The sequence below is a fragment of the Podarcis tiliguerta genome (genome assembly GCF_965153285.1).
Source record: "Podarcis tiliguerta genome assembly, chromosome: 9".
NCBI classification, from domain to species: domain Eukaryota; kingdom Metazoa; phylum Chordata; class Lepidosauria; order Squamata; family Lacertidae; genus Podarcis; species Podarcis tiliguerta.
The window spans coordinates 38,009,312-38,033,337 of NC_139542.1; the positions used below are offsets into that span (position 1 = coordinate 38,009,312).

At 40.1% G+C, this 24,026-nt stretch overlaps 1 protein-coding gene across 5 annotated transcripts in view; it reads right to left on the reverse strand.

Moving 5' to 3' along the window:
• Positions 1-24,026, reverse strand: part of LRBA (LPS responsive beige-like anchor protein) — a 350,444-nt gene that overhangs the window by 265,355 nt on the left and 61,063 nt on the right. For all 5 annotated transcript variants that reach the window (XM_083456976.1, XM_083456977.1, XM_083456975.1 and 2 more), the window contains exons 23-30: positions 13,975-14,985; positions 13,067-13,242; positions 11,362-11,515; positions 9,942-10,122; positions 8,389-8,519; positions 7,426-7,533; positions 5,304-5,451; positions 3,474-3,921 (exon numbers count right to left, since the gene is read on the reverse strand). In XM_083456976.1, the coding sequence (XP_083313102.1) occupies positions 3,474-3,921; positions 5,304-5,451; positions 7,426-7,533; positions 8,389-8,519; positions 9,942-10,122; positions 11,362-11,515; positions 13,067-13,242; positions 13,975-14,985 (2,357 nt within the window). The remainder of the gene's footprint in view (positions 1-3,473; positions 3,922-5,303; positions 5,452-7,425; positions 7,534-8,388; positions 8,520-9,941; positions 10,123-11,361; positions 11,516-13,066; positions 13,243-13,974; positions 14,986-24,026) is intronic.

Consider the following 24,026-nt stretch of genomic DNA (forward strand, 5'->3'; position numbering starts at 1 on the left):
CTTCAAGGCACTGGCACTGCCTTCCCCTGGCACTGAGGCAGAGCACTTTTCTCAGTCAGCAGGAAAGCAGCAGCAGTCGCAGTGAATGTGTTTCTTTGCTGACTGCCCCATCCCTAACCCCTCAAAACATGCAGCGCATCCCCACGCCTGATCGGCACATCCACCTACCCACCCACCCAGTCTCTGTGATTGCTCCTTCCCTCATCTGCCTGCTTCATCTTCAATTTCAGACATAGTGATATATCAGAATATTGTGATGTTTAGCTGCTGATATATCAACATGTTGAAAACCAGTTATTGCTCGGCCTTAGTGTGTTTTTCAGTGGTACCTCGGGTTATGTTACCTTCTGGTAACGTAACTTTTGGGTTGCGAACATAGCAAAGCTGGAAGTGTATACTTCCGGGTTTTGCCACATGCGTACCGCGGCGCCTTAACTTGAAGACTTTTTGGGGTACATACGGACCCCGGCATGAATTAAGTTCGTATCCGGAGAGTCCACTGTATACCTAAAATCCTTTGCTTATTAGGGGGCTACCTCATATTTTGTTCAAAAATATTGTTTTGCAGAGGTAGCTACCATAGAATTAACAAAATTTTCAAAAGTAGGGGTTCCGTCGCTTGGCTTTTGAAAAATAAGGAGTCCTCAATAATTAGCTAGCTGAGAATCACTGAATTAGTTCATTTATTACATGTATTATTAAATATATTAAATCCCTACGGTAAGGCAATGAGTGTTGCTGTTTTATTTAAAGGACAGGCTTGAAAAAACTGTTGGTGGTACCGAGTAGGAGCTTCAAGGGTACTCCTTTGAATATCACTGCATCCAACTAATGAATTATAAGAAGAGAGAAGACTTCAGTGTGAGCATCCAGTATCCCAAAGGTCGGATGCAATCTCGTGAACCACATGCAGGAAATCTGAAGCAGCCCTGAGGCTGCAAAGTGAAACCTAGAGACTAAACTGTACAGTGGCAGGAGGATATCTGTATGGTCAGGAACTGGATCAGCATGGGGTAACATTTAAAGGGCCCCTGACTTTGACCTTTTCATTCCCTCTGAACAGTGCTTGCAGATGTTACAACTTTCTGCACCTGTCCCTTGTCCACAAAACCCGCCACAACACTCAGAAAATACAAAACCCTCTGCAGAAAAACCAGCAACATACACTTGGGAGTCTTCCTGGACTGTACTGGTTGGAAGGAGGCTGGCCTGCGTGAAGTGAAAGGTCAGTCACAGAGCACTGAAAATTAGTGCGGCTCTTTAGAGTTTGGGGGGGAATAGGTGTGGAGAGGTAATAGGGGCTGGTTTTACTCTGCTAGTTCAAAAACAGCCCAATCTTTGATTGCACCTCTGTAGGAGTAAGCTTAATGAAGAAACAAGGCAGCACACATTTGAAACTTGTTAAAATTGTTAATAAGCCACATGCAACATGTAAAGGGTGAAGGATGGTGGTTAAAGTCACCCTTGTGCATTTTGTCAATTCGCCACTCCTAATCTGACATGACAAAGGAATAAAAGAACAATGTCATAGTTCAGTTAGTTTCTAGCATTTGACAGAGACTAATGGTCTCATGCCTTTGAGGGAGGAGCCTATAAGCCTTCATGATATATATATATTTATTAAGTTAAAAAATGAAACCTATAAAATTGGAGAGCATGTGTGCTTTTCAAACTAGTTTTCACTGCACAGAGCAGTCAATGTTGCAGCTTTCTCTCATCTTTACTTCCTAAAAACAAAACAAAAACCATAAACAGGACTGACCTTATAAAATATGGGATTTAGTCACAATTAAACAGAATCATATTATTCATCAGGACTATTAAACTAACTACCAATGTCTTTACAGTAACAACAACAACCACAAAAAAGTATTTTTGTTCCTGAAAGGTTACAGAGGACAAAACACTGCAAATAGACTGCTAATTCAGTGTCTCTACTGGCTTAATGAAAGAGTCAGACCAGGCCTTGAACTTTTATCAAGATAAATCCCTGTCACCCACTAATCACCAGACTGGATCTTCACATAAGATAAAAGAGTAATTTTTGGCATGGGAATGAGCGCACACACCTTGTTGTTTGCAAAAACCCACAACCTGGCACTCTTTCAGCAAGGTTTCACTCACATAGCTGTTACTGTATACTCTCCAGCTATGCCTGGAAAGTTGATAATCCTTAAGATATGAGGAGAGTTTTGATTTCTGACACAACATTCCTGAGATAAATGCAGGATCAGAGAGATGCTTTGAAAGTCCCAGAGATGCTTTGCCGTAAAACTGCTACATGGGGGGGAAAAACTTTTAACAAGGTGTCTTTTCCAACTCACCCACCTCTCCACCCCCCACAGAAAAAAATGAAAAACATGAACTCACTGGGCTTTGTGTTCTGCACCAGACAATACATTAAATATAAACCAGACACACTAAGTTATACATAGCATCCTGAAGTCTGCTTGTCCAAAGTTTCCCACTGTAATGTTAGTATATTGGTGTGTCCCTGGAGATGAAAACCTCTTTTTGAATGTAGCTCCAGTTTCCTGAATACAAGGTCATAACCTATTCTATCCACCCTCACCCCAGAACTGCAACAGACCCTTAGATGTCATCTGAAAGAAAACATGTTTTCCCACCAAATTTACAGCATCAAGACTGGATGACTTTAAAACTGATAGCTGCAGGTTTTTTTAGCTGTTCACATTTTTAAATAGGTATTCTGTACCCACAAATGTCTTGATTACCTTCTCTAATCTATAAAATGTTTTGGATTCAGGATCTTAAGAATATCTTAAGATCTTAAGAAGACACACTATGCACTTAACAAGTGCATAGTGTATTAAAATAAATCTTAAGAGTAAAAGGTTGTAACTTGTGACCATAGAATGGAAAAAATAAGAGCAAGACATTCATAAACATATTTTTGAGTATACAGTCACTGACTTCATTCAGTCTTTGCTACATTAAACTGAGCACTTCCTAGCATAGCTAGATCAGGAGATGATTTGGCAAAGGTCTATGAATATAAAGAAGTGAGTATCATTGATACTGAGGACCGGACATTATGTAAGGGAGACACAGACAGCTGCAGGATAAGGCATGTGGTACAAAACTGATTACACTGTATGGGATGGCTATACCATGATGCAATCTTGAACTAAATGGAGGATGGGGGCCATAGACTGGACCTAACGGTCAGGGGTCCCTTTAACTTAAGTGTAATGTTAAGTAAAATTGGATGCTAGAATGAAATCAATCCCCTGAAAATGTCTGACATATTGTTTTAGTTTAGAATTATCTGCATTGTTACGTCAAATAATTTTTTCTACAGAATTGGGTAAAATTATTTGCAGAGACTCTGAAGCAAACAGTCCCAAACAATGTTTATGCTGCTATCACAACACCAGATTATTTTTTTAAAAAAAAACCTCACATTGTTCACAGTTTTAAGTAAAATAGATTTAAAATGCAGTATTTCTTACCTGTCAAAGGATCGAAACTGTACAGGCTGTTCGGCAGCACCATCCCCAAGGATTCCAAGAAAAGCTGGTGGAAGAACTGCCGGGTCAACTGTGGCCCCATCTGCAGGAGCACTGACCAAACTTCTTAGGATATCTTTCACATTGACATTTTTTGCCGTTTGCACAGAGGATGCAGTTTTAGTGTCCATCTCAGTCTGCACTTCACTTCTGCTTTCTTGAGATTTATTGACTTCTGAAGAAAGCGTACACAGTACTTCACTGATTGCATCTGGGCCTGCAATGACGCTTTGTAGTTCTGCTTCTGTAGCAGCTTCAGAACTGTGGTCAAATCCGGAATGTGCTTCCTCCTCAATACCCGAATCTCTTCTTTGCACAGACGCAACACTTTCCAACTCCTCGGCAGGTAGGGGAGCCACGGCGGTAGTAGCTGCAGGTGGGTTTTCCGCATCTTGAAAGATACGCAGAAGGAAATTGTCATCAGAAATTTATGTTAAGGAGCCCGGAAACTTTTATTATTTAAAAGTACAGTATTAATAAATATAAAATTCCAGCAATACGTTCCTCAACAAACGTCAGTTTATAATGAAAAGAGGTTTCAAAAAAGGAGATACCACAGAGAGAAACAGTAGTTTACACCAGGGGTAGGCAACCTAAGGCCCAGGGGCCGTATGCGGCCCAATCGTCTTCTCAATCCGGCCCATGGACGGTCCGGGAATCAGCATGTTTTTACATGAGTAGAATGTGTCCTTTTATTTAAAATGCATCTCTGGGTTATTTGTGGGGCATAGGAATTTGTTCATTCCCCCCCCCCCCCAAAAAAAAATATATATATATAGTCCGGCCCCCCACAAGGTCTGAGGGACGGTGGATCGGCCCCCTGCTGAAAAAGTTTGCTGACCCCTGGTTTACACTTTCATTCCAACCACATTTACTCAAAACCAAGGGGACGTCTGTTGCACTAGTCACACCAATGAAGCAGGAGGTATCAGCATGTGTTGTGTGTCGGAGCCCTTAAGAGGAGCATTCACACACTCACTTGGGCACACGCAGGGATGGAAGGGTATAGGTGGGCAGACATGCCAAAATAACAGAATAAAACAGCAGAAAACACAATTCAGTAAAATATGTAAGTATGCTGATATGGCCTTTTAGCCATTTGCATTTGGAAGCACTTCCACACCAAACTGTCCTCCATTTTGGCCCAAAGCGCCAAAATGTGAATATAAGTATTTTTATCAATTCAGCAGTCAATATATTGTTATCATTCCATCACTGATCCATTATGACTGAAATGACTGGGGGAAGGAAGCATTTTGTTAATATTCTGCCATACTTTCCCCATCAAAAATGGAAATGTGCTAAACCAAGTCATGTATAAAAGGAATTTTTAAAGGTGAAGAATCCTATTGGAAGTTTACCACTAACACAGTATTATCATCACAAGGAACGCCAACAAAAATATTAAAAATTAATGTTCTGGGCAGCTAACAAAAGCATCTATGAAAAATAAATTCTGCCTAATAGTTAACTAGCCCTGAGGGATACTTGGGAACAAATTCTGTATTTAAAAGTAGTAATTAGAGGAGACTTCTTACATCAATTTTCAAAAACAATATATTAAATCTAGTAAGTGTTTTGATTCTGTACTTTTAAAAAACACACACACACACATGCACACATTCCACGAGGTGTACATCTGTTAGATCTTTATGTTCTCATCAGAACCACTTTCACAGAGCACATGAACAAGTACACATTTCAGAATATTTACATATACATATAGTTTGAATAGAATCTACAGTAGTCTTAAAAGCCTGAATTGTCACTAACCTGTTGTTGCAGGCTTGAGTGACTGAACAGACTGAGGCCGCCTACGTTCATCCTGAGGTTCCAATATGTCTCTATATTTTGATACCATGAGGACGGAGATGAAATATACTACTGCCAAAGCCAAGAATTGTGCCTGTTTGCTATCCTCCTGTAAAAATAAATGAATACAGCCTATCAAATTCCATTCTATTCCAAATATTATGCTATCACCTGCTACAAACTTATTTCTTTAAGTGAAGCACTAGAAGCAGTTACAATGTCATTGTAGGTTATGTATAAATAATCATCATTTGACAGCAGTAAAACCTCTTAATTAGTAGCAGTCAAAGCTTGATCTACATAGGCATATTCAGGAAGAAGGATTCTGAGCTAGTAGCATAGACTGTTTACTTCAGCTCCCCCTTTTGCATACATGGAATTTCTTGCATTAAGAAACAAGTACACAAAAGAGAAAAATTCTACCCCAGTCTTCCCCATATTGTTCTAGATTTCTGCTTGCACTGAGTTTTAAAAACAACTCAATGGACCAACCAAAACTGTGATCATCTGTTGAGTGCTTAAGTTCTTCTGCCACATTCTGCAATAAATCCAGACCCTACTTCATAAAGGAGATTATCTCACTGTTTGGAGGTTCTAGCAGGGGAATGCAGCTATCTTATACCCTTGACCGAAGAACGGTACACTCCTTCTATCTGGGATGGTCGTCCTCTTCCACCGAGCGTGCAGCTTCGGGAGGGACGCACATGGAGCGGTGAGGGAGGAAGGGGACACCCGCCCAGCCAGCCTTATCAGCCAAATCAACCCTGGCGATCACTGGGGTGACAGATGTCGCAGCCAGATCGCCCTCACATTCTTATCTCACTGAGTTTACCCAACATGGTACCTTCAAATGTTGTTGGACTACAATGCCTATCATCCCTGATCATTGTCCCTGCTGGCTGGATGCTGTAGTCCAGCAAGTTCTAGAGGTCATCAAGCTGAGGAACCCTGGTCTAACATATCAAAAATATTGTAAGAAATAAAGATAGAAAAAACCAAACTAGATGTTTAAAATATTGTTAGTTGCTGTTACTGAGAAACTCTATTTAACTAGAACTCTGCACATGTCTCAGAACAATATGTGTGATTTGGCTTTCCTCTGAGGAATAAGTGTCATTCACCTTATGGTGAAGCCAGAACTGATCCCACTTCATGCCAGTTATGCAGGAATTGGTTATATTTAAAATCAAATCCCAGAACTCAATGCAGTATCTAACATAGACAACATATGATGCAGCTATCAATCAGTCCTCAGGAATGAATGGATTCCACCCAACAACATATCCTGTTGTGATCAAACCAAGTAATCTTTTTTTCTTTGCTATGATCATCTTATTAAAAATAAGATTTGATTGACAGAGACAACCTTGTGACATTGTTTTAACCCTTAACTGATGATCCAGGATGACCCATGAAACCTCATCATCTGAGCCTTTTATTATGATATTCAAGTCTAACTTAGCCCTTCATGAAATTCCTTAAAAAAATTAAATTCATGATAATTTATTCCTATAACTAAGTGCCCATCATATCCCCAGGTTGTTCAGTCTTCCACCTGGGAGACTGTTAAACAGGTTCATCCTCCCTCAGCAAGACTGTTCCACCCTTTTTTCCAGGTCATATTTTGGGGATCTGACCAGAAGGCTGATCCACACTCCCGTTTTTCCAAATGCTCCAACGATATAAAATGGTGTAGCGCTACAAGCAAGAACCAGCATTTACCCTGGAAGCAAATTTTGAGTCAAGTAATTTAACCATCTAGAATTGGGAATGGAGTATGGACAGATTACACATGCTATCCTCAAGAATAAGAGCAATACACTGGAAAATTCACATTCCATGAACTAGGGAAAGGACACAGTATATATGAAGTTGAAACCACCTGCAGGGACAGCAGTTTATGGAAAACTTAAGCCTTTCATCCTGACCCCAAATTCTTGGTCTGCTATTCCCACAGAGTTTTATGATACTCTTAGACACTCCATTAGATTTTAACACCACAGGAAACTGCATAAGGACATTGGCTCAGAAATTCAGGCTGTAAAAAAAGAACACAGTATGTAGGAGAAAATTGCTAACTCACTATATCTCTGAATACCACTGCTCGTAGTCGGTTAATATCCATATCCTGTAGGAGTCTGTCAATATCCCTTATTGGAGAAATCCCTCCAGTCACAATATCAACTGGGCTCTGTTTAGAATAAAAGAGTTTGTATATTATTTTGTTTTGATAAGCACAAAGGATGGCCCAAAGCTATCATTTCCACAACATTACAAAACCACCATTACCGAGGGTCCCTCCAGACTTCCTTTTTAGTTGTGGAATCACGATTATTTGTGCTAACGAGGACAGTACTTGGGCCGGTCACATACAATCATGATTTCAATAGTTTGTGATTGCAAATGTTTCAAGGTGGACATGTTGCTTCGTTTCTAATTTGCTTATGTCCCACAACTTCCTTCTGTTATCCTGTAACTTTTTATACCACAAATATATTTTTTTGGGGAGGGGGGGATGTTGTTTTGTACTATAGAGCAAGACTGCCTTCTCCAGATGGCAATAATGCAATAACACTGGGAAAGAATTGCAGGACACCTAATAAAGTGGAATGATGTGTGGATGTTCCAGTATAAATCCACCACTAATGCACCATTACGGCATCAATGACATGTTGCAGAAACGCCCACAAAAAAATCCCATCAGTCTGGAGGGGCCCCTAGGGACTGGCGTTACACACAAATCAAGTACAACGACAGATACTCAAGATTGTACCAAAGAAAGAAAACTGGGCAAGGAATCTAGAAACATTGAGGGCAGATCTTTTGTTCTCTGCTCTCCCCCTTCACATCCCCCCTCCCAAGCAACTGCATTCGTAAGTTAAACAACTTGTATATACAACTTAAAATAAATGCTCATGTTATTCAAATGCCCTCTTTTTCTCTGTAATGACTACAGTGCCATAAGAAAGCTCCAGAGACTTATCCATCAGGTCACAGAGATAACAGTATCAACATCTGCCTACGTTTAATGTCAGAAGATACTTGCCTTTGCTCCAGACCTTCCTGCTGCTATCAGGCTTTGTACTGTTTTCTGACACTTAACATTTTCTCCGCTAGGCTTCATTAGTGCCTGTTGCTGCTGACATTCCAAGCAATTTCTGACTGCCACAGCACACACTGAAATGAAAGGATACATAGCAAGTCCAAAGTATAAACACTGCTGAATCTGCATGCCTACTGCTGCAGAAAGATAAGTTTCAATTTTTCCAATACTAATATATAAACAAACCCTTTTTTGAGGGGGGGAGAGAGAGAAGTTACAGCTCATAATGAGTACAGTTCTGTTTGCTTCTATTCAAAAATCCAACAAAGTTTAAGAAATATTACATTAAAAAATTCTGACATTGTTTTGTTACTTGTGGGGTGATGAAAAGTTTCACAAAGCTGTAAATTCACCTACATTGGGTTGGATCCAGACTTCCCCATAGGCCAGGCATGGCCAAACTTGGCCTCCAGATGTTTTGGGACTACAACTCCCATCATCCCTAGCTAACAGGACCAGTGGTCAGGGATGATGGGAATTGTAGTCCCAAAACATCTGGAGGGCCAGGTTTGGCCATGCCTGCCATAGACAGAGATCTGGTCACAGGATAACTCTTGCTAGAGGGCGGCAAAAAGCAATATCCCATTATCCCCACCCCCCAGCAGCCTCCTTAAAAAACTGTGGAACATTGTGAGCAGCAAGCAGCATGGCAGACAGCAGAAGAAATGGGGGAAACCAGGAAAAACAATGTTCCTGCATTTTTCCTCCAACAGGAGCCTCTGGTGGCGCTCAGTCCCATTTACAAATTGAAGGAATCCTTCCATTCACAGAAGGGCAACTCTGGGTCCATCCAATATATATTACTATATAATGATACTGTAAGGGTAGCATGAGAGGTCTCTCCTCTAAGCCAGTATCTCAAGAACTAGATTTAGGCATTTTTTACAATATCAGCTACACAATGAAAGTCAGGTTATTAGTTGCAAAATTAATCTAAGCCAGGTATATTAGTACAAAGGTTTAGGATCAAAGTTTATTCATCCTTATTTCTTTTGTTGTTGCTGTTAGATTGCTCCATTCCTAAAGATATCAGCCTCAAATACATGCAAACTCTTAGGATGACTTAACTTCCACCTAAATTGTCCTTAGTCACAGGAAATGATCTGAAGGCAAACAAATGAAAGTTCAACCAATCTTACTTATGCTGGGGATAGCTCAGTTGGTAGAGCATGACTTTAATCTCAGGGTTGTGAATTCGAATCCCATGTTGGGCAAGTTTCCTGCATTGCAGGGGGTGGACTAGATGACACTCATGGTCCCTTCTTTTTGCCCAACATGGACTTGAACCCATGATCCTGAGCTTAAGAGTCTTATGCTTTCCGACTGAGCTATCCCTTCAGTCTAATTCTAGCCTTAAAAAAAATCTCATTATTCTTAGGAAGTTTTATATTATTTCATACTAAATCTGAGTCTACCTCAGGTAGCACTCAGAATGAGTTCTCATAAAAACCCTACTCAGCAAAATGTATTTTAATGCTTAGCAGTTATCTGCTTACCAAGCCGAAGACACTGTCGTAAAATTCCACCAGATGACATATTTTTCTCCGACTCAATTTCTGTAAATCCAAGGGAGCTTGCAAATATTAACACATCCACAAGGCTAATTAATCTTTGGAGGAATGCTACAGAAGCTTCTATGGATAGTCCTTGAGTTGGCTCAATGTTTTCCAATTCATGCTGCATAGTGGAACATTAAAGAACAGCTTTTACTTCTATGCATTAATTAGGTATCATCACTATTACTTGGGGTGTGTTGATATTGGAAGTGGCCTCTTGAAATTTCTCATGTCACTTGACCAGGAATCTAATATGGTGGGGCTATGAGGAGTGGGTAAATCCAATTAACACAAGCTTGAAAACAACCACTTGTTTAGTCACTGACCTCCAGAGGATCAAGGCAGAATTATTTTAAAATGAAGAGTTCGTCCTTTACCTCAAGTGGAGGCCTGTCTTTTTTGGGGGTGGGGGTGAGGGGTAGGGGATGGGGGGGCTAGTAATCTGAATGTGGAGACAAAGGTAAGAAATAGGAAATTAAACACAATGGTTCAAATCATGACATTGGGAACACATGGTTTGCAATTTTGGTTTGAAAGGAAAGCGCAAGGCAAGCACCATTACATCCAACAGATACGGGTTTTCTGTTTGGATGTAATGGTAAATTATAGCTTGCCATGAAAGGAGCCAGCGAGATTCACTCTGATCTGAACTGTAGTTTAGCATTACATGTGAGCTAAGCCAAATGCACCAAACTTTCTCTGAAAAGATAGGGTAGAAATAAAGAGAGGATCTTTCCCAGGGATGGCAGAACTATGCAAGCTACTAGCTTAATCAGGGTTCCCAAACCACTGGGACCTCCTAAAGAGGTCCACCGGGGTAATTTTGAGGTGCCCCAAACCATCTCCCCCCAAAGGCATAGTCTCTGGCCAAAGCAAAAATGGCTGTTGTACCAACAAAAGTAGCACTTTCACAAAAGTAGGGAAACATTGGGAGGTGGGGTGGTACAGGCAACCAATTACTGGCTGGTACTCCAGACCAAAATTCCTTCCTTGAACAGACATGAGCACCCAACAGCTGTGCAGACAGTAAGCAGCACCAGAACACTAAGCAAAAGGGTGAAGGGCAGCAGTGAAGGCATAACAGCAAATTGGCAGGGTGGTGGTGGTACTGACCACTAAATAGGTTAGAATTGGACCAGATGGAGATGATCTTACTAAGCCATCTTGTCCAGTACCATAGAGTAGTAGATTGCAGTCAACATCACACAGCCAGGTTGCCCTGTGCTGCCCCACAGACCAGCTCCCCTTCCTCATTCTTAGCTCAGTCTGAACATGGCAGTCAGTGTACTATAATTCAAAGCACATGGTGAAGCATCCTCCCACAAGTCACCACTTCTACATTAGAAAGTGAATTTCTTACGGTAGCAGATGTAGCAGCAGAAAGCAAAGGTAATATGCCACCACAAGCCATAATCATATTATCCATCACTTGAGAGATGAGATGAATTGTGTTATGTACAAAGATGACATTATCACTGCTATTGACGAAGTCCATCACAGTCTTGGCAGAGTGGCTGATCAAAATGAAAAACACAGTATAAAAATGCAGGATTCATGCAGTTTCAGTTGCACTTTTATGAAGTATTTATTTCTCATTATTTTTTAGTCATATACCGGCAGAAATCTATCCTATAGCCAGGAACTACACACCAGGATCCTAAACTGTCAATGCACCTTCTTCTTGACCTGAAAATGCCCTTTCCTTATGCTTCTAATCCTCTCCAGAACACAGACTGGCAACTGTGTCTAAGTGTGTGGTGAATAATTATTTATTATTATGAAGTCTGATTATCTACTGCAGCAAAAGACACTGTATAAATCATCAAAGAAGTTTCCCTTGAGATATAAACTAGATCTGAACTCAAGTCTCTTAAGAGGAAACTAGTATCTCACGAAGAACTCACAAACTTCCCTTTTTAAGCAAAAAACGATTGTAAAGATATAAAACATTTTTTAAAAAATCCTGTTTCAACAACTTAAACACATTAGCATTAGCATGGCATTGGCCTCTATCATCCCTTCCTCACAGCACCTATATTGTATATTCTAGTACAAAAACACTTCACATTTTATATCTTACCAAACATTGGCTTATATTTAAATAATGGGACAACAGACAAGGTGAGATTAGACAATTATGCTCCCAGAGTCTATAGTGCACAATTTCCCCCTTCCCAAATATTATAGATGACACCACTTAAACAGCACCCTTCATGCAGCATGGGACATATCCTGGGCTGACTCTGATCTTCCTTGTAGTAACAGCTCAAACCAACATTCAATATTATTTTTAATAGAGCAAGGAAGAAAACAACAGCAGCTTACGTGCTACTATGTTGGATAAACTGTGTAGGGGGGGAGTAGCATTAATCCTCACCCCCACCTTCCAAAAACATGCTCACACCCACATTCTAAGTAAAAGGATTCCTTTCTCCTATAAAGACAGCTTGTGAAGTTGAAGTTCCTGCATTTACAAAGGTTGCATACAAGGCAAAATTCAACTAAGCAAACCACCTGCAGCACTGAGGTGGGATAATCTACACTTCAGAAGACTGTAATATGCACGTTTATTTATATATAATAAATTAAAAGTGAGGTGATCAATCAACTAATATCTGCTCACAGCCCAAATGACTGGGACATGCACATAAATAAGAGTTTACTAATATTCTCTGCAGTTTTATTTTACAGTTTAACCATTCAAAATGTTACAAAAAAAAAAAGGTAAAGGACCCCTGACAGTTAAGTCCAGTCGTGAACGACTCTGGGGTTGCGGCGCTCATCTCGCTTAACTGGCCGAGGAAGCCAATGTTTGTCCACAGACAGTTCTTCCGGGTCATGTGGCCAGCATGACTAAGCCACTTCTGGCAAAACCAGAGCAGAGCACGGAAATGCCGTTTACCTTCCCGCCAGAGCAGTACCTATTTATCTACTTGCACACAACCTTCCGATTGGCAAGCCCAAGGCTCAGTGGTTTACACCACAGCGCCACCCTATTTCTATAATTAGCAGAGATCATTATGCTGAGGAATCTAATGCCTAAGATTTCAGAGAAAGTACATTACCTTCTCCACATCTGTACATCTGTTTCTATTGAAAACAGTAGGTCTGTGAGTAAGCGTTGATGCATTTGTGACCATCGGAATTCAGGAATACGAAACATGGTAGACCTAGAGTCCCTTCTCTGTCCATCTGCGGCAGCTCCTGTGCCTTGGCCTGCTGCATCTTGCTGTCTTGATGTCTATACAAATAAAATATATGTAAACATTATGTTAAAAGTTCAAATTGAAATATTCCAGAAGACCTAGGACCTAAAAAGTTTGTATAGCTCTAAAATGTAAAATTATGTCTAACTAATTCTACAAAGTGGGAACTACATTTAATAAGTCAAAAATGGCAACTAGTTTATACCGATTCTACACACTACAGAGCAATTGTACCACCATTTCTGCCAGCCAAGACAAGAATAAGCAGCAGCTGCTACACCTTACCACATAGGGTGAATATATTGCTGCTGACTGTGATCTCCCTCCTTTGAGGAAGTATGGTGTAGGATGATGGTTTTCCATTGGAAGATGTCTCTGCAGGAGGGAAGCACTTAAGTCCATCACTATTCAAATATTAAATCAGTTAGCACCACTGACCTGGATGCTAAAAGTATGATGAGAGAGTGATGAACATCTTACGCCAATTCTTGTTCAGCTGATTAAAAATGATGTTATGTAGAGACTCTGACGTGACACTTTGTTCTCAATATTTGTAGCCAATGATCAAATTTATTTTTACAGCTCTATAGGGTTAGACCAACTCTTTTTCAGCTAAGTGTTGGTCATCATTATGAAATACATACCTACTAAGAAGAGAACTGTGGTCTTTTTTTAAAAAAAAAAAGTTACATAAATTGATCAAACACCTTAAAATCCTGCAATATACTTAACATTTTTAGATGAAGTAATTGAGGTACAGAACCTACCTCAGGGAGAGAATGAAGAGGTTGATTTACTTCCAGGCTAGTGCTGGACTTTAATTCTAATCTTTCAGTATCTGATGCCACACTGGAAACATCAAGCTTTGCTATTTTCTTGTCTGAAACCACCACCGTTTCTGAAATATGTGGCTGCATATCATCTACCGTTGTTTTGGTTTGAAGGTTATCAGTATTGTGTTCATCTGCCTTCTCTGTAATATCTGCATTTGGTTGAGCTTTCGTATCACTAATTTCAGAAGCACTGGTCTCTGGCAAAGCATCTGACTCTTGTCCTGTTTCCACAGATGCATCAGCAACTTTGGGTTCTAAAGCAACTGAAACTGGTTCTTCCAATGTAGCAGTATTCTGCTGTACTGCTGGTGCTACCTGGCTTTCCGACAAGGTATGATCTTTACTGAGTTTAGAAGCACTTTCCTCTGAGGTAAAAGGTAGGCTGCTTTCCTCTTTTAAATCAACAAAATCTTCTTCCTCCTCCTCCTCCACTTCTGGTGTTAGTTTTTCTAATATTTCTGGGCTTTCAAGTGTGTCTCCTTCAACATTTTGTGAAGGGGATTGTGCAATGGCCGCTACTGTCTCTTCCTCATGATTTGCTTCAGTGGTTTCAGAAGCAGCTTCTGAATCTTGCTTTATTGCTTCAGCCTTTAGGGGAAGTTCTAAGCAAGGTGCTTTACTTAGATCAGGAGTTCTCCAACCATTTTCTCCTTCTGTTTGCTTTTCTTCGTTCATTTCCGAGTTAGCTTGTTTTTCAAAATCAGGTGGTCTACCTTCAGCGTTCAGAGTACTGTTTTCTACTTTACCATTCCCAACATCATTGGCAGAAGTACCAGCTTCTTTTGTTTCCAGATGCTGCTGCCTTCCTGTAACTTCAGCCTCCCTGCTGGTTCCTGAGATACTTCTAATTAGAGTTGATGGACCAGCACCAGAGTCTTCATCTCCTTTTTCTTGATATTCCCTGAACATTTGAGAAAGGCTCTCCTTATGTATTTCAAAAGTTACCTTTGAAAAGAATGATTTCAATTCTGTAAATGTTTAAAACTTACAACGTAGCCTTCAAATTCTGCTATAAAGCCCCCCCCCAATGGATAGGTCTACAACTTCGCAGAGTGATCATAAATATATGTATTATAACCGCATAATGCAAGATAACCGAGTGCTGACCCTTATAGTATTAATACAGATTGAATCATTAAATGTTATTGACTTTTTGATATTTTATTTACACAGAGTTTAAAGCCATTTCAATATTCAAGACAACCTTTACACATAAACACGGTCATTTAAATTGCATACAGTTGTACCTTGGAAGTTGAATGGAATCCATTCCGGAAGTCCGTTTGACTTCCAAAACGTTCAGAAACCAAAGTGTGGCTTCCGATTAGCTGCAGGAACACTCACTTCCGGGTTTGCAACGTTCCGGAACCAAAACATTTGAGTACCAAGGTGTTCCAGATCCAAAGTATGACTGTAGTTACAATCACATGGAAAGGGAGAACTGGGCCCTGCCATTATATCTCAGCAAACCCACAGTGCCTACACACTAGAGATCACATAAGCAACAGGGAAACTGCCAGGGAGTATTCCATTCTGTGGAACCCTGTACAATCCCTGTACAATCCACAGGCTCCTTACTATAGATGTGATCTTAAACAATTGACACTATTTAGGTGGCCAAAGGAAGCCTTGTAAATCAGTCCACTAAAGTTAATAGCCTGCTGGAAGCTGGCACAGAAATGCAATTCTGTGCTGGATACAGAGGAGAGGGCATCCTCTGGCATCCTATTTGGTTTCTTTATAGCAAAGGAGCAAAGAAGAGATGAGTTAGGTACAGAGGATTGTTCCGGCCCACTCACTCACCAACATACAGTTACATGGCAAACCAGGCAAGTGACTACTTTAAAGGCGCTTAAGGGACTTTAAATGATAACGACAGGCAACTCCCCATTTACACAGGGGTTACGTTCTGAAGCACCATGTGCAGCAGCGGATGTGCGTAAGCCCCCCCCCCTGCGGTGCCAAAAACAGCACACACGTCAGCGATTGTGCGCAAATGGGGAGGTGCCTGTACATCGGGAATTGAACTCACTGAATTTCTCACAACAGAGGTATATACTGTAAGCGGATAACTTATTAAAATAGAAGAATTAGATGCTTGTACTCAGAATATACTAAGGCAGAAAGGTATTTTTCTTAAATTCAACCAAGCACACATGTATTTTTTTACGAATTTGTTATTTTTGTGCTATATATAACACTACAGTAACAATTCAGGTGACATGCTGGAGACATGGTAATGTCAATGTAGTATGAATAATTTCCCTGAGAAAAATTTGAGTTATTCATATTGCATATTCAATCACCAACATCAGAGAAAATAGATGGGGTGAAAGTAAAGTAAAATCTCTTAGGTAGATACACACACCCCTGATTGAACATAAGGCAAAGGCTGTTTGTTAAACGAAAGCAAATCAGTATTTTGCTTCTAGTTCCTATCATGCATTCATACTCTTCCATTTAGTTCACTCTATCTTTTCTATGTCAGCAATATATTTTTCATTCATTCCGACAAAGGTGTGATGAGTTGAAAGATTTATAGCTCAGGTTTTTAAGATTCATTTCCCAAAGAGATGCCCTAAGCCCTGCAGAGTTTTTCCATCAGCTAACTTAGTATCTACAGCATTAAATATTCCCTTAGGCAAACTAGTCTCAGAACAGTAAGCTTTGTCAAGGATATTCATGGACACCTTTTCATTCAGTAACACATTACATATTCTTCACTTGGTTCTTATAAGAAAGAGTGTGCCTGCCTAGTGTACAGAATAATAACAAGTAGCAGAAAAAGTGCCAGAATATTTTCTTTTTTATAAAACCACAAATTCCATTGCAAAATATATAGCATGTAAGATTCCCCCCTTCAGAATGCACTATACATAACAAAAGGATACAAAAAGAACAATAGTCCATCACTAATTAGATTAAAATCTGGCTTTGAGAGGTGTGTGTGTGCGCGCGCATGTACACACACAGACACAAACATATATATTCATTTTTCAATTAAAAGCTCTCAAGACAGGATGTAGTTTACTAACTCATGATAAATTGGGGGGGGGGGGTGAGACCCAGATATTCTCAGATAGGCTGCCTTATACAAAGTCAGAACATTGGAATGTCTACTCTGACTTGTAGAGGTTCCACAAATCAACTTTTCCGACTTATTTAATTGCTTAGACTGTGAATCATCTTGTTATAATTTTGCCTGTCTATTTGCACACATGCAGTTTATAGTTAAAAAGTGACTGTTGTCTATGAGGCTCTCCTAGACATTCTTGGAGCTTCTGTAATGCAATGAACAGCTAAAGGAGAAGACACCAAAGGCTGACAGGATCTCAAGGATCTGCTTGGGAAAGCCTCACTTGCTTGTGATCTTGGGCAAGAATAATAAGGGCTGGGAAATGTGTGGAATGTTGGGCAGGACAGAGCCCCTGGAAGTGATTCTTGAGAGCTCATATTCCCTGCCCTGCCATTTGAGATGCCAGGTATTCTGCCCATGAACCATAGCTTGTTTCTTAGGGTTTACACTGATTGGCAGCAGCTCTCTGAGGTTTCAAGCCAGAGCCTTTTCCAGCCACACTCTGAGGTTCCAGGGGAGTGAACGAAGGACCATTTGTATGCAGAGCTTATGCTTTACCTATATTAAAATAGGGCTTCATAGTATGGTTAGTAAAGAACCTACACCAAGAATGGGGAAATGTGGCCCGGAACAGATATTGTTAACTCCCACCATTCCTGACTACTGGCCATGCTGACTGAGGTTCTTGGGAGTTGTAATCCAGTAATATCTAGAGGGCTGACATAAGCCACTGATGAAAAGGCTTGTGAAGTGCTGCACACACAGCTACTGGAAAGTTGACTTGAGTTGCCAGTAAACCTCCAAGGTCAAGTACCTTTAGTTTTCTCTGTGAATTGCCACAGATACAAAATTTCAGAGAGTCATGTTTTTCCTGTATTTGCCCTAACAAACTGGTATTGTGGCATAAGCTTTCACGGACCAGTTTTCACCTCAAGTAGGTGCCCCTACTTCAGTAGACTCTAGTTCAAACAAAAAACTTCTGTCTTAACAAATCTTTAACAAGTCTTTAAACTTGCAACAACAATCTGAAAGTTGTAATGTTAGCCAAGAGAGTTTCACATTTACCTGTATCTGGCCTTTTTATATCTCCCTCTAGATGTTTGCTACTGTGAAGCTGGTAATCCACAATTAATTACCAAATATTGCTTTAAATTAGCAAGCTAAAAGGCCATTCATTAATCTTCACCATCATTTGATGCCTAATCCATAGCCATTTGCAACATTTGGAAAGCTCCTCTATGCACTACTAGTTAAAGACAGTTGCAAGCTAATAAATACAACATTCCCTTCTGCCATTAATTTTAACTTAATTTGACATTCAACATTCACTAATTGCTAGACATGAAGATTAGAATGCACTGTACAAAAAGGTTATGGTGACATATTCTGTATTAGAACTACAGTGCACATTGATCAAAAAGTACCTATTTATTAAGATTTCACATTTGTTATTCTCCATATCTTATGCTTATATCACATTTCTACAATGAGGTCAAGGCTCAAGGAGAAAGGGAGGCTGGTTGTTCAGCCAAGCAACAGAACACCTTTTTTTGTATGTAACAAGGTTTGCTGGAAATTAGCTCCTGTGCTGCTAAACTCCATCAATAAGCTATTCATAATTCCAGCAAATGTTGCTATTTTTTATCCTAATGAGAGCTTTATTGACTTGTTTTTCCACCCTCCTAGGAGCAACGCTAACAGTTCAGGCCTGGAAACTCTCTACACCATTCAGAAAACAAATCAACTTTGACTGGAGGCACCAATACCTGCTGATATCAATCCCAGGGAAATGAATCCGTCAAAGAGGAACAGAGGTACTGTACACACAAAAGCCTTTGCACATTCTGGCACCTTCCCCAGCATAACAAATCATTTGGCCCCCATACTGGCAAGCTTCTTACAACACAGATCAAAAGACTGTATTAAGTCCAAGCCATTTAGCTTAACTGTCAAAACACAAATGAAGTTACTTTTTTATATTGCATTAAAATGTTTTAATTGACAAGATTAGCTATTATGACTCATACCAGATTGTGACGTGTTCAAGGTGTGCATTACATTGTTGGTGGGTAATATTTTTTTCAAGTGTTATAAAGCAAATCATGGCCCTCAGAAGCAAATGAGCCCATTTTAAGAAGACAGACAATTTTCCCACAGTCCTTCATATTTTCTTTGGTTGCATGTATGGGCAGCACACGCACAAGTTGTGCGTACTGGTGCACTGTGACCCTGTCGTATGAACCATTGCCTTGTACTTCAACTTATCTGTATGGGAAAGTCAGAATCCAGTTAAATATTGTTAATCCATCATGCCAAATGTTCCTTATATGTTCCTATTATTATACTATATTTACTGCTTTGCATAGGTTACTGTTTAGAAATTAAATCCCAAAGTTATAGCACAGTACGATAACTAATATTTAAAACTATTGTTTGAGGGCACACAGCAGCTTGGTTTCTACATCATAGTAAGCCAAACTCTGGTTTCCTGGAACTGTGCAAACTTGTGGTCTCCCATAGAGAAACTTTGCTGCTGCCCCTACCTCTTTTAGTGCCATGCCATGCTGAACTAAACCAAAGTTTGATCATTAGGCCTTGCAAAGCCTCACAGGGCATGCAGAGCACCTTGAACAGGACTTCATCAGCGCTGGCAATCAGCTGACTTGTTAGTTATTACAAAGTCCAGTGCGCAGCACTCTGCAAGATCCTACAATAAGATGATCATCAGGTCTGGTGAAGTCCCATGCATAGATCATCAGGAAGCCAGGTGCTCGCAAAGCCAGGCTCTGCAAGGTCTGATGACGCACTAATTGTCAGGGCTTGCAAAGTCAGGTATGTAGTGCTTTGCGCATGGTGCCTGCAAGCCTTTCAGCCCACCTATGTCTTTATCTGCCCCACACCTGCTTTATATATATTAGGTGTAAGACTAGTGAGCAGGACTTGGCTAAAATGGTCTTGTGAGCCAAATGGAAAGGTCCAGTGGCTAGAGGTTCTGCACCACTGATCTACAGGATAAAGATTATATTGAAGCTTGAAAAGGAAGTAGAACAGATAGGTAAGATAGATGAAAGGAAATGGGTGTTGGCTACTTGAAATACACAAGGGTTGTGGTGCTTCAAGTGAGAAATACAATAGAAAGGTTTTGCAATCCACCTTGAGCACTTCAGTGGGAAGACAGGGTGGAAATATATCTTTCTATATACATAAAAATATAAGGTTGCCATCACACTGCAGCTTGTGTGGCCATCCACAAGCAGTCACACCAACTCCAACATGACAACAGAATAGAAGGTAGACAGGTGACTAAGCAAGCACTAAAGGTGGCAGGGGGGTCAAGCAAGCTGTTTAACAAATATGGGGAAATACTTGAGAGTCATTTTGCCAAATAGCTCTCTGAAGCACCTCCCCACTCTTTTAAAAAGAGTAGGGGACTGGGGAGAGCTATGAGGCGACAGCAATGAAGGGAGTAGGACAGGAGGTTTGGGTGACTTATGGGGTATAGGAATGAGGGGCTGGGCAGGTGTGGGGAAGCAGGGTTTTTTAACAGGTTGATGAGCGGTTTAAATAAATGGGGAAGAAATAGCCATCATCAGTGAGACCATTAACAAAACCAGATTATGGTTGAGACTGGTCTGTCCTATACTAGCCCTTGAAGAGGAATGCTCAGAACAAGCAGAAAGCTTGTTGTCATATGTTGCCATCTAGCCCTGTATCTTCTACTCTGACTGGCAACAACCACCAAGATTTCAGGTAGACATGTTTCATTTCACCTGCTACCTAGCAGGATTGAACCTGGGACCTGGCAACAAAGCATGTGCTCTACCCCATAGATTACGATCGTCTTTTGAAATTTTACATTCCTCTCTCCTTTCCTCCCAATCCTGAATCCAATTCCTCTGCTTTGTTTTTTGGTGCAAGCTGAGCAGCAGAAACATAGAGCCATCTTCCTTCAACACTGTGGCTCTGTTCAGAAAGACAGCAATTAATTGCATTCTGGAGTATGCCTAATTTTGCGGGCTACAACACTCAGGGTGGGAAGTAGGTATGAGGCCCCATCACAACATTGTTGTACTTGAGCACAATTTCCTCTCCCCATAATAGTGAATGGCAGTTATAGACAATTATAAAGGGACACAATAAAGAGGAAATCTAAATATGTTGCCAGACCCTGGTGATACCTGTCATTAGGAATTAAGCCTGCTCCTATTGGCGGAGAGCAAATCTTGGATTCGATTGCAAGCCAACGTGTGAACAAATCCTAGAATAGCAGCACATAATGTTGTGAACCAGATACATTTTCTACTAAATGTGTGGGCAAGGCCAATGTTCCTCAGTGCTCTTGATCCTATTCATCCAATATAATTTCATTTCACCATAAGAAAGAGTTAAATCTGGGTATAGAGGTTGTGTGTACTATTTATCCTTTAACAGAACAATCTGCTCAGATAAATTCATATGAGAAGATTTGTCTCAAACTTTTTGTTCATGTTCAGTTGATTTAGAATTGCATCCAACAAAATCTTTGTGCTCATAGATCAACTTCTACAAGCACAATGGAATTTTTGCTCCCACTACCTGCACCGGTCCAGAATCTGCTCTGCAGTATTAGGGGAACCTCATAGCGGATTTGAGGAGGGCATGGATAAAGAGAGGGAGGGGACATTCTGCTGTGCTCGCATGTGCAAGGATTTAGTTGGATACAACCCAATGTAGATAAGCTTCCATATCAAGTGGTTCCTTACATTGGCAGTTTTCTTTAAGATCTTGCATGCTCATATTTCCCTGCTGATTTGAGCTATGGTTCTTTGTTTGAGTTAATGAAGTATTTTGTTTCCCCTTATTTCAGCTCACTCATTTAACAGGCAGGATCCAGGCTTGTGCTCAGCTCATGCTGGGGGAAAAAGAGGGCAGGCTCCTATGCCTTCTCAAAACTGCCAGCTGTGGAACTGCAATCCCACAGGTGTGTCTGGCACCTTCTTTGTATAGTTTTCATCATATGCTGGAAAGGCTGTTCTTCTGATGTAAATTGTTTTTAAAGGATTTTAATACAGCACAATCACATCTTACGGGCATTTAACTTGCACAATTTCAGTCATACATGGTTCAAGGCAGGCTAGCTGAAACTACACAAGTTAACCCCTTTGGGTATACACAATTTTCATGTGGAAGCCTTGGAATTGAAACCCTATGTAAGATGTGATTGTACTGTGCTGATATTTTATGTAATTGTAACACACCCTTACTCTAAAAAGTGAGTATGGACCTATGTGAATAAACAAAAGATGAAACCAAGAACAAACCTTGGTTGCAATTCGTGATTTGTCTAGTATGAGAGAAACCACAAGCCTGGACTTGGAAGTAATGGAATGTCAAATCATTGCTTAACCTCAGGTGGCACGATAACCAGAGGACCAGGAGAGGAATGCTTCAGTTCAGGAATCTGGATACTTTCCAATTTGTGCTAAGCCATGGTTTGCCTCACTATTATGTTTGAACTGGTCCATTCACGCAGATCAACATTAGGGTAACACAGAACTGTGTCATGTTATATGTGTCCTATGTGCATTGACAATACAGTAGGCAGTTGGAATAAAGAGGTACTGGAGCAGCTGTTTAGGACTGCAGAGTTGTCCCCAATCTTCTATTATGTTTTTCCAATGTCTTAAATTTTGTCTCAAAGTTTAACCCAGGAGTAGCTTTCAAGGATGTAAGTTCTGTTCTTAACATTTTAAAAACTGAAGACATATAGGAAGATTAGTCCTGATACCTCTATCCCTCTAGTTACACCATCAGGAGGGAGGAAATCCCAGTCCCCAGAAACATTGTGACCTTTGTGGTAAATCCAGGGATAAAGCTGCCCACTGCGTGATATAGCCACCTCTTTTCGCACTTTAAATTCTATAATAATTCCCCATAAATCAAGTTTAGCTAACGAATCATTTTTGCTCACCTTCTCTTTTGAATTTTGTCTGCATCTGCAAGACTGGGCAAGTCAAGCAAGCTACTATACAATTCAGCCTAATTTAATGGATGTCAGTTCTACAAAATGATACTACCTGGCATATTACTGAACATTGTGCCTATTCATAGTATTAAATAGTGAAACCCAAATTATTTTATGTTTTAATTTATGGCAATTTAAATCCCTCTTTGCTGTTTCGGAGGAGGATAATTTCCAAGAAATCTGTACATACAGGGGAAAAAGTTAAATATCACACAAGCAGATTAAACTATCATGAAGCAGGGTTTTAAATATACTCTGGTACATTATTCAAATGGCTATACAGCTGAAGTCTACAAATATAACCCATTAGACACTTCATAAGAACAGCCATAATGAAGTAATTTAAAAAAAAAAAATATCAAAAATTTAAAAACCCTCAAATTTAAATAAAACATTTCCTATATATTAACTTGGTTGCTTCATAAATGCATAGATTATAGCAAAGTAAATATCACAACATAAATACACTGGTTGCCATTTTTACTTTTTGTTTTTAACAGTAATACGCCCACCCTTTATTATTAACCACCCACTAAAGGCTCCCCAAAATACATATTTATTATTAATATGGCAGCTGCTCATTGTAAAATCAAGTTCCTCTAGAGAATTTAACACAGTTAACACAGCTACTGAAAAACTCAGGTTAAACCAAATTCTCTCTTATAATAATAGTATTGAAGATGCAAGGCGGAAAGAAGCAGTTTAAAATAAAATGAAATAAAAGGCTTGACAAAGGAATTTAGCTTTAAGAGGATTATGCGCACCTTTAAATCCTGAGAGCAAAAGAAAGCAATGTAGTGCAATTATGCCACAAAAGCCATCACTGCTTATAAAGCGTAGTGTAGCTGTTGGAGAAGAGGGCTACAGTGACAAACAGCTTCCCTGCTACAAAGGTGGCAGGAAATC